The sequence below is a fragment of the Arachis hypogaea genome, chromosome 11, assembly GCF_003086295.3.
Source record: "Arachis hypogaea cultivar Tifrunner chromosome 11, arahy.Tifrunner.gnm2.J5K5, whole genome shotgun sequence".
Taxonomy (NCBI): Eukaryota; Viridiplantae; Streptophyta; class Magnoliopsida; order Fabales; family Fabaceae; genus Arachis; species Arachis hypogaea.
Genome location: NC_092046.1, coordinates 136,419,777 through 136,439,586, shown reverse-complemented (window position 1 = coordinate 136,439,586; position 19,810 = coordinate 136,419,777). Strand labels below are relative to the sequence as shown.

Sequence of the window (19,810 nt, the reverse complement as noted above, 5' to 3'; positions counted from 1 at the left end):
AATTGTTCAGAGTATAAATTGTTGGAGGACACTTTCCATTTTCCCTTGGCCACAGATCAAGCTTGATACCCATTTCTTGAAGGTCTCTTCGAGCATTTATGTGATCTTTTGACTTCGAACTATCATTTAACAAAGTATATAGCACGTTGTCACATACATTTTTCTCAATATGCATCATATCGAGATTGTGATGCAGCAAATTAGACTTCCAATATGGCAACTCAAAAAAATGCTCTTCTTTTTCCATTGTTGAGTACCACCTCCTTCAACAGTTCCACCAATGCGTAATCTTTTACCACTTCTTCCTATTTCTTCTCTTCGGCCAAATGTGATATTAATATTCTCAACTTGTGAAAGGATTTCACTGCCAGATAATGTTCTTGGTGGAAGCCTTGTTTCTTTTCTTCCATTAAATTGAACGGTGTTTAATCTAAACTTGTGTCTCTGATCCAGAAAGCGATGATGACCCATAAAACAATACTTTTTGCTGTGATTGAGACGATGATGGATGTTATCGAAGTTGCAAGATGGGCAAGCAAGTCCTGTGTATGTATTCCATCCAAAAAGAGTCCCTAACCCAGGAAAGTCACTAATTGTCCACAATAAAACTGCGTGCAACTTAAACACTTCTTGTGTTAAAGCATCATATGCATCGCAACCCTCAACCCATAACTCTTTTAACTCTTTTATTAGAGGTTGCAAATAAACATCTATGTTATTTCTTGGCATTTTCTTGCCAGGAATTATCATTGAAATTATGAATGATGTCGATTTCATACACGTCCATAGAGGAGTATTATACGGAATGAAAATGACAGGCCAAATACTATGATTTGCACTCAAAGTTCCATGTGAATTGAAGCCATCGGTAGCTAATGCAAGACGCACATTTCGTGGATCGGATGCAAAGTTGGAGTGCTCCAAATCAAACCTTTTCTAGGCCTCAGAGTCTCTTGGATGTCTCATTGCGTTATCCTTATTCTCAGCTGTAGCATGCCATCGCATATCAGCAGCAGTCTTTGACGAGTAGAACAATCTTTTCAATCGAGATTTTAAAGGAAAGTAATGAAGAACTTTTGCTAGATGCTTCTTCTTTTTGTTACCAATAATACTCGATGCCTCAGCTGGACATTTTTTCTTATATGTCTTCCATCTAGACCTATTACAGACCTTACATGTCTCCCTGTTCTCATCTTCGCCCCAATACAACATACAATTATTTGGGCAAGCATGTATCTTCGTGCAATCCAAACTGAGTTTAGAAATGATCTTTTTTGCCTCATAAAAAAAGAACTTGGAATCCTTGCATATTCAAATGCGTCACTCAATAGTTCTAAAATTATCTTCATGGACTTGTCGGTCATACCACAAAAGGATTTAATATGGAACAACTTCAATAGAAAAGATAACTTCGAGTATCTCGTACACCCTTCATATAACGGCTCTTCTCCATCCTTAAGCAGCTCACTAAACCCTTTCGCTTCAAGAGTTGCATGAGATTTAGTAGGATCCAATATTTGAGCACCACCATCAATGACTTCATTTGCTATGACGGGTGTTCCATTTCTGATGTTCCCACCAACTCCTAGACCTTCACTAATCAAGTTTTGAATTGAATCAACCTCGACCATAGGATGCTGCTCGTCGGCCATAGAATTTTGTTGTACGTCTGAAAAAATACTACTTGAGACGTTGCTAGTTTCTCCTATCGAGCGCTCTCCATGATAAAACCAAAATGTATATCCTATTGGGAATTGTGTACAAATCAAATGATCGTACACCTCGTCCCTTGTTAGCCACTTCTTAAAAGCACATGCATTACATGGACATATGATTGTTCCATCGGCAGAATGATGTGCAAAAGCAAACTCAATAAATCTTGACACACCTTGTGCATACTCAAGAGAATTTCGTGGTCTCTTAATCCACGATTTATCCAGAACTTCCATAGCTTTAAAGTGTTTTGTTCTGGTTTAAAGCCATGTGCACTATTTAGTAACAACTATGTAAATATATATTTTTTTAAAAATACTAATCTACCAACCATAGGGAAAGAGATGTTACTTGTTTTTCAAAAAAAATCAGCAGATAAGTAAAATGGAATAGGTAGGTATGTTACTTCCAAACAAAACAGCCTTCACTGCGAAAGAAAAATAATAAAATAAGAATTAGAAATAGAATCAGAAAAATGAATTAACATGGATGAAAGATAGTAGCTATGTAGGTTGGCAAAAACCACAAGAGGTTGGCTTGTTATCCTGCCAAACGCACCTCAAAAATACAATTCCGAAAACCAGCTCAAATCATAGTTTTCCCCTGCCCCGTCCCCCTCTCTTGAAATAATAAAAATTGGATATCATTGCATGCATTTACCGCTCTTACGGGTTGGAATAAATATTCTGTTACTTAGCACCAATTTTAGACATAAAACGCAACAGTTCCACATGCAGTTGCATTTGTAGTTTCACAAAGAAAGTAAGAGAGAGATGGTACTACTCTTAAGACTTAACTGTTAATGCATCATCACTATTTACTATACATTCTCCATTCTTTCAATTCCATCCAAAAAAAGGTTCATAATTAGTTAGCTAGCTATGCACCCAAAACTAGACAATTTAACTTCAAGACCATCTTAACAACAAAATAAATATCTCTATAGCAAATGCATGAAAATATGATCAGAATAAATGCACGTCTGGTGTTGTTTACAGCAAGTAAAACTAAATAATGGTAGACCACGAAGAACACACTAATGAATGATTATATAAATTAATTTATGATCTAGAGTTTTTATGCAAGTTGACTAATTTTTACGATCCATTACCAGGCTATCTATCATGTTTAGAAGTTAGGTACTCATTCGGATTTACCTTTGATTAAGTACTAATTATATTCAAAACTAGTCTAGAGTCCTTAATCAACCATATAAGATGTAATTTTACTCATTGAGCTCTCATTCATGAAAAGTCCTAATGTAAAAGTATACAAAAATGTCAATGATATCACTACGTGTGAATTTTAAATAGACACAAACCTATTGCACAAAATAGCCCAAAGCATGCTTCAACTATTGAATTCCTGATCTACTTCTTTCTTCCGAGAAATGCCCTTGATATCTTTGTTTTTCAATTGATTACCACTCATCTTCAATTTAATACTAATAAAATAATAAGTGAATCAATCTTAAAAATAAAAAATACTATTTCTCTTTTATTTCTAGTATTCTCTAGCTAAATCTTTAATTTTTCCCTAACAAATATAATAATAAATTAAAAATAATTTAACGAATATATACTTTAAAAACACTTGATAAAATTACTAATTAAATCAGTTTATAAAAAAAATTAACAGGGTAATCCCCATCACCAACCAACTTTGATGAGGATGTCTCCATTAAACTACGCAATTAGCATAATACTAATTGTTTTAGTCAAATTCGCTATGTAAAGTTGAATGGTCTATGCTTCAATAGACTAATGCTTATTGTTCTCTGCATGGAGTCTCTGCATCATATGATCTATTATTGAAGCATATAGTAAAATGTCAATAAAAAAAGTGCACAACATCGAACATGGAAGAGAAGTAGTGGATAGGAAATCAGCTGTTTTAAGTTTATGCAAAGAACTAATTTCATCCATCTTATTTGAGTACTCATGAACTGTTTTAGTTTATAAAAATTTATAAAAGCTAAATGACTCACATATGTATGTATAAAGAGGCACCAGACTAACAAATAACTATATAATGATTCAAGCCTTTTAGACCTCTAAATGTGTGTGCATGTGTTTTGTTTCTAATCAAAGAAAAGCATGTAAAGTAATAATAAAAAAATCAGGTTAACTTATTCTTTATCTTGCACTTATTTCCAATTCCTTTTCTTGGGTTGTTTTAGTTGTCAATTAGTTTAAATCCTGAAATCTTTCATAACACCTTTTTGGTTTCAGCTGAAGACAGCAGCAGATGCATGTGTGCTTTATGACATCAACAAAAAACAGAAGCAATCATTTTTCATCCATGGACATGAATCTCTTGTCTTTGCCATTTATCAAGTTTTTAACTCTTGATGGTAGTATAAATTATTATCTTAAAGGGCAATTTTGTTTAAATTGTCCAGGTTTTTTTTTTTTAATTTACAGAAATAGAGAAGGGATAAACTAGAGAAGGGATAAACTAAAGAATATCAATTGTCGCTTGTTACATGAACAGTGGACCCCTTGCCTGTTGTTGCATGTGCTAATACTTTCAAAAACTTGCCAAATCATGTTTATTTCATTGTGTTTATTAGATTTAACAATTATAATGGTGGGTGCACACACTTACTTCCCTTAAATAAGTAGCAAACAAAAGAGGCCAAGAAACAAATAAACATTCATATCAGCTAATCAGATCTTTGTCAAAACATTTTTTTTAAATATTTGAAAATGTTTCATTAAAAGAACTCATTATTAGCTAAACTTTAATAATAATTAATAAAGAAATAGATAAATAAATAGCACGCAACAAACGTAACTAACTTACCTTCCAGAGATGAGCTGTAAGAACCTCAAAGGTTGAGAATGGAAGAGATCCTGTCTTGATGCACTACAACAAAAAGTTTTACCAAAGTTTTACCAAGTATAGACGAGACAAACACAAAGGGGTAGTAGCTATTTACTTGATTGATAGGAGAATTAGTAAACAGCATTTTCTTGGTTACTTGCATGTGTTCAGTGGTGGAATAGGAATAATATAATCTATACTTTTAGTATTGGCACTTGGCAGTAGCTATTTGACTATAGAAGTATGAATACATAAGAAAACAGGGCTAGCATTCATAGTAAAATAAATAATCCATTTTTGCTAACTTTAATTATCAATATTCATCAACAAAATTAGACAAATCTTAAAATACTAATAATTATTACCTGTGCCAAAGTTGGTCTTGACTCAATTTAGCTCCCTTTGCTAAGAATATAAACCAGAGAGGATAACTATTTCAGCTTAAGACCTGCAAAACCCAATTAATCAATTAATCAAACAAATTAAATACCTCTCTGATATGCATGTGTGGTGGTTTCTTTGGAGTTTTATTATTCCATTGTAGTCAGTTCTACCTACAATCAGTTTTGGGTCTATTTCTTCTTGTGTTTTATATCTCAGATTTTGTTTCTTTTTTTATTTGTCATGATTATTATTCTCTGTAGAATTTTTACTTTGCTCACAAATAAACAAACACACCCTCCTTTCTTCTTAGTTGCTCATTTTACTTCATAATTTAGACCTCAATTGAGAACTAATTTAAACAGAAAATATGATCAAATATGCAACTTCGATCCCAATGATGAATTCATCAATGAAATTACATAGATTGCATACAAATTAAATCACATAAAGAACTTCTTCAAGCACACTACTTCATCGGACAATTTCCTGTTATTAGTTTCAAGCTAGATTGTCTTTTAATCAAGACATTATTAAGTAATAAGTACGAATTCATCCTAATACCAAAAAAAGAAAGTACGAATTCCTCTTTACAGTTTATATCCAATAAACCCCTAAATTCCTAATAGTAGAGAAAGAGACAGAGTAACCTTAAATTGCAGAAATTTGCACTTCCAGGAGAGAAATTCGTGCGTTCTCACAGTGATGACCAAGAAGGAGAAACAACTAGATAATAAGATAATGGGTTATCAGTGATTATTAACTAGAAGAAGGATAAAATTGAATTGGAAAAGAACAAAGAAAAACATAATTAGCTTACCAGAGACAGGAACAAATGCGTATAGTTTTGCTAAGCCATGATTCCTTGCAGATTTTCGTTCTGCACGAAGAGGTTTTGTTCACTAGAATTGGGGTTCTGGGCGCCAAGCTAGGTTTTGGAAAAATGAAGAACTGAGGTAATGGCGGATAGTGGGTAGTGGAGCTAGTGAGAAGTGCGAACGAAAGAGAAATTAGGCGGTTTAAGCATAGAATGGCGCAAATTCCATGAACCGCTGTGGAGCGAAAACGATGGCCGCCGCTGGATTTGTTTTTCAGAGGCGGGTTGCTCTCAACCGCGGGTATGTGAAATTAGGGTAGCAGCGACGGCGGTTCTAATTGACCGCTCCCCTAATATAGCCGCTAAAATTAGGTTTCCTTGTAGTGGTTAGGGACACAAAAAGGACTTACCCCAAACGTTGGGGACAAAAACGATACTTTACTCATAATTAAACATAATTTTAACTTATGTCCTTACTACACATGTGGGCAAAACCTATCTTATATTTGATGCACTACATTACCAAATTATGTCCTTACTACACGTAGGCAAAACCTATCTTATTTTTGATGCACTACATTACCTAAATTTGACCACCCAAATCTTTCACGTGTCCATTACTGTGTAATTCTTTGTATTCCTTCTGCTATATATTGGAAGTTGGTATTGTTTCTATTAGTATACAAGTCACAAGTTCTCGAGTCACAAGTTGAATATATCTTTTGACGAAGAAAAAAAAAGTAGATGGTTATATTTTACCGGTTTCAAGGCATCAACATGATGAGGCTTGAATGCCATGTTTACTCTCTCCTCCTTGTTCTGTTTGTTATTATCACCATTGTGGCTTCCCGGAAGGAAACTTCAAGAGGACTCATACGTGGTTGGACCCCAATTAGCAACGTTAACGACCCTCACGTGTTAGACATTGCTCAATTCGCTGTAACAAAGTATAACAAGCAATATCTGGTGCTTCTCTCAAGTTGGAGAAGGTCATTAAGGGTGACACTCAAGTGGTGTTCGGTGCAAATTACCGTCCCATCCTCTCGGCATCTTCCGGTTTTGCCACTAGTAACTACGAGGCCATTGTCATCACTACAAGAAAAACATCCATTCAGCCCTCACTTTTTTTAAACTACATTTGAAAAGCATAGCCTATTCCTAGAATAGGCTACGCTTTTTCACATGGTGCCCTTTTATAAGAGAAAAGGAAACACTATTGAGGCATCACTTCAAAAGCGTCTCCTTAGATATTTTAAATATCACTTATAAAGCGTAGCCGAATCTAAAAAGCTATGGATACACTTTTTTTACCAAAAGGAGCGCTTTTAAAAAGTAACCCATTTGTTAAGTTTTGGGTGCGCTTCAAAAGTATTACCTAATCTATGTAGGCCTAAATCCATGTGAAACTTAGTATTTTTTTTTCTTTTTCATCCATACTACACTAACACTTGTCCAAATCATCAGAGAACATAATACTTACCCTTCTTCCCTTTTGGGTGCGCTTTCAGAAGCGTCTTCTAATATACGCACCAATGTATCATATACTGAGCCAAATGAATATTTTTGCTTCGAACCGTCACCAATTCACGCTACATGCCCAAACTCGCGCGCCTTCTCCTTCGATTCATCACCGCCGCTCATCTCTTCTTCGATTTTATCAAGAAATTAGCGGCGGTTTTAAAATCGCCGCAAAATCAGAGGCTGGCAGTTCACCTGACCGCCCTGGTTATGAGCGTCGGGATTAGATTTGGCGGCGGTTTTAGGAAACTGCTGGTATAACTGCCGCTAAATGAATATTTTACGGCACACGATTAGAGAACCGCTGCCAAATGTGAATTACAGGATTTGCTTCATGTTTACCGGCGGCTTTGAAACCGCCGCTATTTACTTAAATGTTGTCAAGTTGGCGCACATTTAGCGGCGGTTTTAAAACCGCCGCTAAACTGTTCTAAGGTTTCGATCAAAGTTACCGGTGGTTGCAAACCGCCGCAATATGTAACATTTTTTTAAACTTTAAATCACTCATCGGTGGTTTAAAATCGCCGCCAAATTAAAATATTTTAAAAAAATAAATTTTGAGTTTTTATTAAAAAAAAAAAGCGTATAAATTTTTAGAATATTACAAGAGTATTTTTTTCTTTTTAAATTTATTACAATTTTAAAAGTTTATATTTTCAACCTTAATATCTAAACTTGTAGCAAAAACAATAAGATTATATCCAAAACAAAATAATATATTCATGAAAATACGAAGAAAATAAATATCTTGCAAAGAGTTGCATAGTATAATTCAAAATAATGTTTTAATCAATCCAAAATAGCTCCAATCCTAACATACTATATTTCACTCTATCATTCCAAATTGCTCATCTCTGCAGCGATGTCTGGTAGCAGCTCCTCACCCTGCCGGTGAAATAGATAAATCAGAGTACTCTCCATCGCCTGCCTCTTTTTCTTCTGTGCTGCTGTCTCATCCTCCATCGTCTGTCTCTTCAACTTCTCACCTTCCAGCTCTGCCTGCAGTTCAAGCAGCTTCCTCTGGGTCTCTTCTACTTGGACTTTGTTGCCCAGCGCATGTGAATTCGGATCGAAGAATTGATTAGGAGTCGGTCCGAAACCCACACCACGTACTCTACCCGGTTTCTCTTTTCCGAAAACCTGAGCAATGGAATCATTTTGAGACAACATTCTAGAAGACTCATCCTGTTGCTCAATCTCCTCGATTCTTTCCTACATACACAAATTAGCAAATACCATCATTTTGTTGATAGGTCCATCTCATGTCAAGAACACGCCAAACAGGACGATTAACTGTATCACTTATATCACAATAAAAAACACACAAATATAGTATTAAAAAAATTGGTTTAAAAAATTATTTACATAAAACAACCAAAATAAAAAAATCTATTTCATAAGATGCCAACCACTATAAAAAATAAATAAAGGTTAAGTGAAACTGAATTATTTTAAATATAACAAACAGAATTTTCCTAATAAATATGAAACTTTACTTAAGGATTGAAATCTCATGCAGTAACAAATATTCTAGGTAACATATATATAATCTGCAGCAATAACTAAAAAATTGTAATCCATATATCAATGAAATCACTGATGAAATTTAACCATAAACATATCATTAGGCACTCAAATTAGACCTAAAATTACTTAATCTGCTCCCTAAAAATAACCTCCTTTATCAAAATTTGCTATAATCACTTATTAATGATTGATGCTTGATACATGTATCACGGATTTCGTATTTGCTACTATTGTTATTCTATATAATCATATCCTCGTTATGTAAAGTTTATGTGCTTTTTTATGAGAATAAATAAATCGAAGATCGTATACTAAAATTTCATACTATGATTATGATTATGATTATGCTTTCTTTCAATATATTATCGTTATATCATGTTAATGATTCAGTGATTTACACATTGTCCTCCAAATTAAAAGTGAAAACTTAATTACCTTGTATTTTAAGGAAGTTGTTCGATGATTAAGTATTTTTTTTGAATTCCAAAAAATATGTCACAAAGAAGATACTATTAACTTTTCATAATTTATTCTAATGTTTAATAACTCAATTTTAGTTTATGATATTAATTGTTATATTATAACTATCATTCTACTATTAAAGTAAAATGTTATAATATTAACTATATATAAGCTTAAGAACATTATATGAACATATAATACAACAAAATATCAAATAAACAATTTGATCATGAGAATAACAACTCATTCTTCTAGATCAACTTAACCTAAGATAATTCATAGCCTCTAAAAGACATAAAAAGAAAAGCTCATGACATCACAACCTCACAATATATGCATTATTCCAAATACGTGCCCTAAGTTATGATATCTAATTTAGTTTTTCTTGCGACCAGGGACGGATATATTCTTATGGGTGTGGGGGCAAGCGCCCCCACTATAATTTGGAATTTTATTAAGTAGTATATAATAATAATATTTATTTGCCCTCACTAAATTATTAAATTTGACCCCACAATAACTTTTTATTCAACTTTGGACACTTAATAGTCAATTTGAGAACTTCAGATTAAATGCCTATTATAATGATCAATTTTGAAATTTAAATAAGATTGGTGTTTTTTTTTTAGAAATTGATTCGAAAGAATATTATCTATCCATTTGTGTTTTTTCTTTTGAAATTAGCTTTAGTTTTTTTTCATAACAACTACACTAATTGAATAAACCTTTTCAACTATAAATATCATCAAGAGCTAACTATATGAAAGTTGAGTTTTAAATAATTATTTAACGACATATATATATATATATATATATATATATATATATATAAAGACATTTTGATTATATTGTCAACGTTTCAAAATATGAAATATAAAAAATTAAATTTTAAATTATATATTATTATTTAAATTACTATTTTAGTATTTTAATTCGTAATTAGATATTTTGAAACCTAATCATATTTTACAATAACAAAATATAATTATAACACCAATTAAGCTACGTATACATAAAATAATCACTTGTACAAAATAAATTTTAAAATACAAATTTTGAAATACAAAATACACATTAAAAATAAGTTAATTAATATATGAATTTATACACAAATTTATAATAAATAATTTGATAGCTAATTTTTTATATAAACATAATATTTTTATTATAAAAATTATTATCATGTTATATATATTTCGCCCCTACTATCAAAATTTTCTGGATCTATCACTGCTTGCGACGCATGACAGCAATATCGTGTCTCCAATCTACTCTTTACAATTTTATTTAGATAACTCCTAAATTCAATAGAATAAAAACACTTTTAAACACTTTGAGTGAAAAGATCAATTTTACCACTTATATATTTGGTTTTTCTTTCTAAAAAGTAGTAGATTCATGTGCAAATGATTTTTAATTAATTTTGCCTATTTTATTTTTTAATGGATGGATTTTTAAGATTAATTAGATTAAGATTAATTTATGATAAAATAATACGATTTAGTTAATAATAATATTTATTTTTTTTTTATTTATACGCAATTATCTACTCAGGTTTGATATTCTTCATTTATTACTTAGATAAAATAAAGTATATACACATATATATCTCAATGCTACAATTTGTTATTTTTTAGTTAATATTTGGTCAATATTCACTAAATTTCAAATTCTAAAATTTAATAATATAAAAATAAATATTTACAATATTAATACAAAAAATATTTATTTTCTAATATATATATATATATATATATATATATATATATTGTGACTTCTCCTAACATATATATATGGGAAATTGGGAATAACGAAAATTGACTGCACAAAAAAAGATTTTTGTGACGTAATTGTCAGTGTATTCTGTATTGCATTGCTCCAAAGAAATAACTAACAACTTAATTGCAATAATAATTACTAAGAATAATTTACTGATTATGTTGATCTGACAAAGAAATCCGGCCAAAATCCAAATGAGCAATTTGATACAGCTCTAACAAAAGTTTGTCAGCCTCAAATCCAGCATCAACAGTGACACTTTTGAGTTCATCGTCGTCCCTCCCAACGACATTATTGGTTTCCAATCATGTTGATTGCACGGCAGCCACTACTCAAAAATCATGAGTAGGAGGAGAAGGAGGAGTAGAAGAAGAACATTTGCATCTTCTCTTGGAGTGTTTGATGAGTGTCGTCTTCTTCTTGCTATTGGATGATGATAATGACGATGATGATTTTGGCTAAGTCGAAGCATCTTCTTCCAACAATCCATGATCTATTCAGTGTTATTCCCGTGCCATCAATAACTGAGGTGCCGCTGCTCGTCGCAGTAAATCCAGCCTCTAGTGGCGGGGATGCCGAACACTCACTCCCAGGAACGAAATTAATCTGCAATTGGGCGGCGAAAAGAGTAGGCTCTAGGGACTCCCCAAGTACGGCTTTTTTACTTAAATAAATTAAACAAGTTTTAAAATTACTCAAATCTCCTAAAGCAACCTTTGAAACGTGAATACCCTAATTCTAATAATATATAAATCAATAACAACAACAATAAAGTCTTGTCCCACTAAGTGGGGTCGGCTACATGAATCAAACGACGTCATTGTGTTCTGTCATGTATCATGTCTATAGAGAGACCGTTTACATGTAGATCTCGTTTGACCACCTCATGGATGGTCTTCTTAGGTCTTCCTCTACTTTTCACCCTTTGTCCATCTTCCTTCTCATCCACCCTCCTGACTGGATGTTCCATCGGTCTTCTTCTCACATGTCCAAACCACCTGAGACGCGATTCAACTAGGGGTGGCAGGTGGGGAAGCCCGCCCCGCCCCGCCCCGCCCCGCCGGAAGCCCGTCCCGCCTAATGGCGGTATGGCGGCCCGCCTAATTAATTTTTTTTATATTTATAAGGACATATCTAATATCTTCTATTTAAATCAATATAAATACAAATATTAAATATAAATAGTCTTCAAAATAAATAAACATAATCCAATTATCCAAAATACAAAAACATAGTTATAAATAGTCCCATAGACAAAATAAATATATAATCCAAAATCCAAAAACATAATTATAAATAGTCTTCAAAGCAAATTAAACTTAATTCAATACACTTAATTTTCATCTTCATCTTCATGTAAGTCAATAACATCATTGGAACCAACTCCTGAAGAATAGCCTTCTCCTTTTGCAATATCTTCCTGATCTTTATCTTCCTCTAGAAAAAAGTAAATAAATATATTAGCAAAATAGTACATAATAATGTCCAAAATTACTCAAGTATGTATGTCATAAATATAATATACCAAAATCATCATATCTACGTATCTAATTTTTGGTGCAAATCACCGCTTCAACATTATCTGACAACAAACGACTTCTATATTTATTCAAAACATGAGAACCCATGCTAAATGCAAATTCTGAAGCCACGGTAGTAATAGGAATGCTCAACAAATCTCGTGCCATTAGTGATAGTGTTGGAAAATGATGATAGTTGTCTTTCCACCATTGCAAAACATCAATGATTGCATCATTGCAAAATAATGTTGCCTCACTCAAATAAATATCCAGTTGGTTCTTTCCACTTTTCACTTCAGCTTCTTGATTACGGGACATCAAATCCTTTACATTACAAACAATATATGAATCAAAAAGCATAAAAAATAAAAAATACATATAACCAAGTAGATAAAAATACTTACACCAATAATTTTAATAAGCTGAGTTCCAATTGCAAAAGATGTTGCTTGAGAAAAATTACTTGAAAGTTGGGAAGAACTCTCTACAGTTGTAGAGGAATTTTGGTCATAAACCTCAAAAAATTTGTATAACTTACTCTTCACATGCTCCACTTTGTCTTTAGCACCAATAGGATCAATCTCATTATAGCAATGAACCAAAGTGTTGAGTTTAAATCTAGGATCAAGAACTGCCCCAAATGCAAGAACAACACTGTATTCTTCCCAATATTTCTTGAACTTAATCATCATTTTTTCTCCCATGTTCCTTATAAGCACTTCATCATTCTTCAAACTATTCATTAAAATAAGCTGGATTTGCCAAACTTGTAAAAAATACAAGTTGGATGTTGGGTAAGAAGTTCCAGACATCAACTTGGTAGTTTTGTAAAATGGTAACAAGAAATCACATATCTTTTCAGTTCTTCTCCACTCATCTGATGAAGGACAATACTCCCTAAACCCAACTTCTTTTACTTTATATATTTCAAAAGCTTTTTTATAAGGAATAGCACTTGCAAGCATTGCATAAAGTGAATTCCACCTAGTAGGAACATCTAAACATAATGCAGTCGTATACTCAAGTCCCTCAATATCTTCAAAACATTCTTTAAACTTAACCATTTGACTTTCAGATTTTCTCAGAAACTTAATAGACTCTCTAATCTTATACACTGCATCATCACATATATTCATTCCATCTTGGACAATAAGATTTAAAATATGAGCAGAGCAACGAACATGAAAGAATTCACCACCACACAACAATGAACCAAGCACATCCAAAGTACTTTTCAAGTGTTCAATACAAGTATCATTAGAAGAAGCATTATCCAAAGTAATGGAAAAAATCTTTTTATCAATTTTCCACTCAGTCAAAAGCGTAAAGATTTTAGAAGACAACTCAAATCCTATGTGAAGAGGAGGCATATGACAAAAATTGAGAATTTTACTCTGTAATTTCCAGTTCTCATCAACAAAATGTGCAGTCAAATATATAAACCCCTCATTGGTACTGGAAGTCCAAAAATCAGATGTTAAGCAAATTCTATTTGGAATGGAAACTAATTTTTTTTTAAGTTTCGCAGCTTCTCTCTTGTGAACTTTCACTATGTCAGCCTTAACCGTATTCCTAGAAGGAAGTTTCAAAGTTTGACTAATATATTTCACCCAATTTCTAAATCTCCTATCATCAACCATATTAAAAGGCTTATCCCCAGCAACTACATACCCAGCAAACATATCTCTAGCCACTCCTGAATCAATCTTAAGTGAACCCATTTTAAGTTGCAATTCTGCTATAGTCTGACCAATATCTTCATGCTTAATTTGAGTACAACTATCAAGATGCCGTTTTATAGTAGAAGTGTCATATCGCTTACCTCCAGCTTTAAACACCTTCTTGCATCCTTTACACTCAGCACGTTCTACTCCATCCTTATCTGGACCGAGCTTTTTGAAAAAATTCCAAACATCGGAGGTTGCTGTTCTCAGCCTTTTCGAACTAGGTTCATCAGCCTCGACTGGAGCAGCCTTAGAACCAGCTCCAGTAGTAACAAGGTTACTCACAGTTTCAGAATTCATATTTTCTGAAATAAAAGCAAATGTAAATTGTTTATATGAACTAGGTTCATCAACCATTAGCAAACCACATAAAAAACAGCAAACAATTTCTAAATCCGCATCAGATTCAAGTATTCAACCAAATATCAACCATTATCAACCATAATCAAAACTCAACCATTATCAAACAACACAAAAAATAGGAAATAATTTCTGAATCTGCATCAGATTTAACCAAATATCAACCATTATCAACCATAATCAAAACTCAACCATAATCAGATTTAACCAAATATCAACCATAATCAAAACTCAACCAAATATCAACCCTAATTTACCTATATCAAACAGCACAAAACACAACAAACAAACCTAAATTGATGAATCTCAAACCCTAAGCCAGAAAACTAACCAGAGGGGGCGAGGACCAGGACAGAGGAGGCGAGGAGCAGCCGTGTCGCAGCGATGAAGATAAACAAGGAGACCCAGAGTCCCAGAGAGCGAGACCAGCAGCGAGAGGACAAGACCTAGGAGCCTAGTATGCCACGACGACCGAAGATCGACGGTGACTCAGTGACTCCGACTCAGCGACCGTCAGGGGTGAGGACGGAACTCTGAAGTGCGAGCTGAGGTCGATGGAAGTGCGAGACGGCGGGTGTGAGGTGTGACCGTGTGAGAGACTGAGAGTGACGGTGAGGATTGAAGACCTTGGGGACGAAGCTGAAGGCTGAACGCTAGAGACTGGAGAAGCTGAAGGCTGAAGGCTGAAGCCTCTGTGTTGACTGTTGAGGATAACCGAGTGAGAGACTGAGAGTGACGGTGAGGAACTAAGGAACTGACGCCTGACGGTGAGGAACTGAGGAACTGAGGAACCGAGTGAGAGCCGTCGTCCATCGAGGAGACTGGAGACGAGGAACTGAGGAAGCTGCAACTGCAAATCTGGAACTGGAAGTGGAATTAGGGATTCATTAGGGTTTCGCTGGGGAATGGGGATTGGGTCGGGTCGGGTTGGTGGGTTCATGGGTTCAGCCTTAAAAAAAAAACTTAAGCCCGCCGGGGAAGCCCGTCCCGCCCCGCCAAAGCCCACGGTTTAAGCGGTTTGGGTTAGGCGGGCTTTTGTCTTTCGGCGGTCCCAAATTTCCAGCCTATCCCGCCTTTTTTGGCGGGTTATGCGGGCCGGCCCGGCGGATTTAGGCCCGTTTGCCACCCCTGGATTCAACCATCTTTTCCACAATGGGTGCTACTCCAACTCTCTCCCTTATATCTTCATTCCTTATTTTATCCAATCGCGTATGACCACTCATCCATCTCAACATCTTCATCTCTGCCACACTCAGCTTATGTTCGTGCTCCCCTTTAGCCGCCCAACACTCCGTACCATACAGCATAGCCGGTCTTATAGCGGTGCGATAGAATTTACCTTTAAATTTTAAAGGCACTTTTTTGTCGCATATAAAACCAGATGCACTCCGCCATTTTGACCAACCTGCTTGGATCCTATGATTTACATCCTGTTCAACCTCTCCATTATCCTGTATGATGCACCCAAGATACTTAAAACTTTTAACTTTTCGTAGGATGTTTTCTCCAATCTTCACCTTTATATTGGGTTTTCCCTTCTCAGATTGAACTTACATTCCATATATTCTGTCTTGCTACGGCTTATGCGCAGACCATACACTTCTAGAGCTTCTCTCCATAACTCCAACTTCTTATTTAGGTCTTCCCTTGACTCTCCCATAAGGACGATATCATCGGCAAAAAGCATGCACCATGGCACAAGCTCTTGGATGTGCTCTGTGAGTATTTCCAAGACTAATGTGAAAAGGTATGGACTTAAGGATGATCCTTGGTGTAATCCTATACCAATAGGGAATTCCTCTGTCACACCACCTTGAGTCTTCACACTAGTTGTAGCCCCATTATACATGTCTTTAATTGCCCGAATATATGCGATCCTTACTCTCCTCTTTTCTAAAACCTTCCATAAGACCTCCCTTGGTACCCTATCATACGTTTTTTCCAAATCAATAAACACCATATGTAGATCCCTTTTATTACTACGATACCTCTCCATCATCCTTCTTAATAGGTATATCGCTTCAGTGGTAGATCTGCCTGGCATAAATCCAAATTGGTTCTCTGTTACTTGTGTCTCTTTTCTCAACCTCCGTTCTATCACCCTTTCCCATAACTTCATAGTATAACTCATAAGTTTAATCCCTCTATAGTTTCCGCAACTTTGTATATCCCCTTTATTCTTGTAGATAGGTACCAAGGTGCTCTTTCTCCACTCATCAGGCATCTTCTTTGACCTTAAAATCTCATTAAAAAGCTTGGTTAACCAGTTGATGCCTTTTTCTCCAAGACCCTTTCAAACCTCAATCGGGATATTATCAGGTCCTACTGCCCTGCCATATTTCATCTGCTTTAGAGCCTCTTTTACCTCGAAGTCTCGAATCCTTCGATAGTACTCAAAGTTTTCATCTTCTTCCCTTGTGCATAATCGACCAAGGCTCGGAAGAGTCTTCTGTCCCTCATTAAATAACTCGTAGAAGTAGCTCTTCCACCTTTCATTAATCTTCTCCTTTTGAGCCAACACCTCTCCATCCTTATCCTTTATACACTTAACCTGATCCAAATCTCTCGTTCTTCTTTCCCGACTCTTTGCGATTCTATATATACATTTTTCTCCTTCTTTCGTGCCCAAAGACTGGTAGAGACCCTCATATGCTCTTGTTCTTGCTTTACTTACAGCCACTTTTGTCTCTTTCTTAGCCGCCTTATATTTTTCCCAGTTATCTGCATTGCGGCATAAAGACCACTCTTTAAAGCATTTCCTTTTTATCTTTATCTTTTCTTGTATACCCGCATTCCACCACCAGGACTCCTTGTCTCTTGGTCCTATTCCTTTAGATTCACCAAAACTTTCTTTTGCTGTTCTTCTAATAACTTCTGCCATCTCCCTCCACATCTCTTCCGCGCTTCCATTCCCATCCCACTTTGCCTCTTCTCCTACCCGTCTTAGGAAGCTTCTTTGTTCCTCACATTTCATCCGCCACCACCTCGTCCTTGGGTTCTTTGTATGATGTCTTTTCCTCAACTTTTGCTCAACGCGAAAATCCATGACGAGCACCCTATGTTGTGTTGTCAAACTCTCTCCCGGGATAATTTTACAGTTAATGTAAAATTTCTGGTCGACTCTCCTCAACAAGAAGAAGTCGATTTGAGAGATTGTCATGCCACTTTTATAGGTTATAAGATGTTCGTCTCTCTTTTTAAAATATGTATTTGCGATGAGAAGATCAAAAGTTAAGGAAAAGTCCAAAATAGTTTTACCCTCGGCATTGATCACTCTGAAACCATGGCCTCCGTGAATACTCCCATATCCAGTCACTTCTCTCCCAACATGGCCATTTAAATCTCCTCCTAAGAAAATCTTATCTCCCAAAGGTATGCCTTGAACCAAACTCTCTAGATCCTCCTAAAATCTTATCTTGTGTTGTTCGTCCGAACCCACTTGCGGTGCATAGGCGCTAATCACATGGAAAGCACCTCCCTCCACCACAAGTTTGATAGAGATGATCCGATCTCCCACCCTCTTGACATCCGCTACGTCCTTCTTCCACTGCTTATCCACAATTATTCCAACCCCATTCCTATTCTTCACCTTTCCTGTATACCAAAGTTTGAAACCAGAAATATCCAACTCCCTAGCCTTTGCACCAACCTATTTCGTTTCTTGTAGGTACATATTGTTAATCTTTCTCCTTGTCATGGTGTCCACCACCTCCATGGACTTTCCTGTTAGAGTGCCTATGTTTCATGTCCCAAATCTCAACCTTCTGTCGCTTCGACCTTTACCTTTTACTTTGTGAACTAGCTTATTTACCATTGTCTGTTCACGAAAACGCGAGAACCCTTGCTCATTTAACACTACATCCGGGCACCGATGCAGCGGCTCTTGCTTTGACACCGTACTCGAGCCATACGGTGTGTTGCTTCCGGGCAACGACCTAGCTTTAGTGCAATAATGTCTTTGATTCATGTCATGAGGGTTCGGCTATATTTTTATGTTGGTTACCGAAGACCTAACACAACCCTCCTCCTTTATCCGGGTTTGGGACCGGCTATGTACTGCAAGTGTAACATAGGCGGAGTTTAATAATGTGATTTATATAATATGTTAACCACTATATTCTGGGACGATTTATGCATGAAGAGTTTCTGAGAAATAACACATAAATCGTCCCAAAGTTACCAGCTTTACCAATTGTATGTAAATCGTCCCAGACTAGAAGAATTTACGTGGTTTCAGGCAAAAACACAAGATCCTGCCACGATTTATGTATAAGTTGTAACCCCAATACCCTGCCACGATTTATGTATCAACTGTAATCTCCAGCACTACACGATTTATATTCTAGTAACACCCCTTAAGACCCAACCACGAGTTACCCACAATTTTTAATATTGCATACAAAAATCTTCATTTTCACCCTATCTAAACATTCAGTGACAAAGTTGGAGAGAAAGAGAGCCCGCCGCAGTGGGAAAAGAGGCATTGAGTGACCGCGTCTGGTGTACATTAGTGGAGGGAGGAGCATTAAGAATATCAAATTAAATAAAAATAATATTAAAAGAGAATACTGAAATTAAATAAAATCAAAAGAAAACGTATAGGTAGACAATGAAAATACTAAACAATGTGAACAATAGATATATCAGATGTTCATTTCACTAGGTGTACGGATGGTTATTCTAATTTTAAGATTTAAGTGGGTAATTTGGAGGTGTAATGTGTTTTTATTTGATTGGTGATTGTTCATGTTGTTCAAGAAAGTTATTGGTCATCTAGCATAACTTAAATTTTTATATGACCATATCCCAGTCGGTTTATATACAACTACGTACTTGTACATATTCTGGGTGCAACCATGTTTTTTTAGGAAAAGTATAGGTAGACAATGAAAATACTAAACAATGTGAATAATAAATATATCGGATGTTCAATTCATTAGGTGTGCGGATGATTATCCTAATATTAAGATTTAGGTAGATAATTTAGGAGTATAATATGTTTTTACTTTATTTGGTCAATTTTAAAGCTCATTGTTCACAAAAATCATTGTCTACTTAGCAAAGTCTTTTTTTTTTAACATAAACAAATCAAAATTTCTTAATACTGAAATATTAAGAGAGAGTTTAGGATTCAAGATTCATAAAAAAAATTAATATAAAATTTTTAATACTCATTATTCATA

At 35.0% G+C, this 19,810-nt stretch overlaps 2 protein-coding genes across 2 annotated transcripts; both read right to left on the bottom strand.

The window, feature by feature from the left end:
- Nucleotides 1-936: 936 nt before the first annotated feature.
- On the bottom strand, nt 937-1,949 carry LOC112721901 (uncharacterized). Its single transcript, XM_025772922.1, has 2 exons — nt 1,295-1,949; nt 937-1,193 (listed from the first exon to the last, which is right to left on the bottom strand). The coding sequence occupies exons 1-2, from the start codon at nt 1,947-1,949 to the stop codon at nt 937-939; spliced, it is 912 nt and encodes a 303-aa protein (XP_025628707.1).
- A 6,140-nt stretch (nt 1,950-8,089) lies between these two features.
- Nucleotides 8,090-14,567, bottom strand: LOC140176227 (zinc finger BED domain-containing protein RICESLEEPER 2-like). The gene is made up of 4 exons (XM_072206153.1): nt 12,948-14,567; nt 12,592-12,867; nt 12,404-12,460; nt 8,090-8,467 (listed from the first exon to the last, which is right to left on the bottom strand). The coding sequence occupies exons 1-4, from the start codon at nt 14,565-14,567 to the stop codon at nt 8,090-8,092; spliced, it is 2,331 nt and encodes a 776-aa protein (XP_072062254.1).
- Between the last annotated feature and the right edge of the window lie 5,243 nt (nt 14,568-19,810).

What these genes read in the sequence shown, in the direction of transcription:
- LOC112721901 (XM_025772922.1), bottom strand. Translation starts at nt 1,949, where the DNA reads ATGGAAGTTCTGGATAAATCGTGGATTAAGAGACCACGAAATTCTCTT. An exon ending in TGAATATGCAAGGATTCCAA is followed by an intron (nt 1,194 to 1,294) that starts GTTCTTTTTTTA and finishes ATTGGGGCGAAG; the next exon opens with ATGAGAACAGGGAGACATGT.
- LOC140176227 (XM_072206153.1), bottom strand. Translation starts at nt 14,567, where the DNA reads ATGAATTCTGAAACTGTGAGTAACCTTGTTACTACTGGAGCTGGTTCT. An exon ending in AGCTTATTAAAATTATTGGT is followed by an intron (nt 12,868 to 12,947) that starts GTAAGTATTTTT and finishes TGTAATGTAAAG; the next exon opens with GATTTGATGTCCCGTAATCA. An exon ending in TGTCAGATAATGTTGAAGCG is followed by an intron (nt 12,461 to 12,591) that starts GTGATTTGCACC and finishes ACTTTTTTCTAG; the next exon opens with AGGAAGATAAAGATCAGGAA.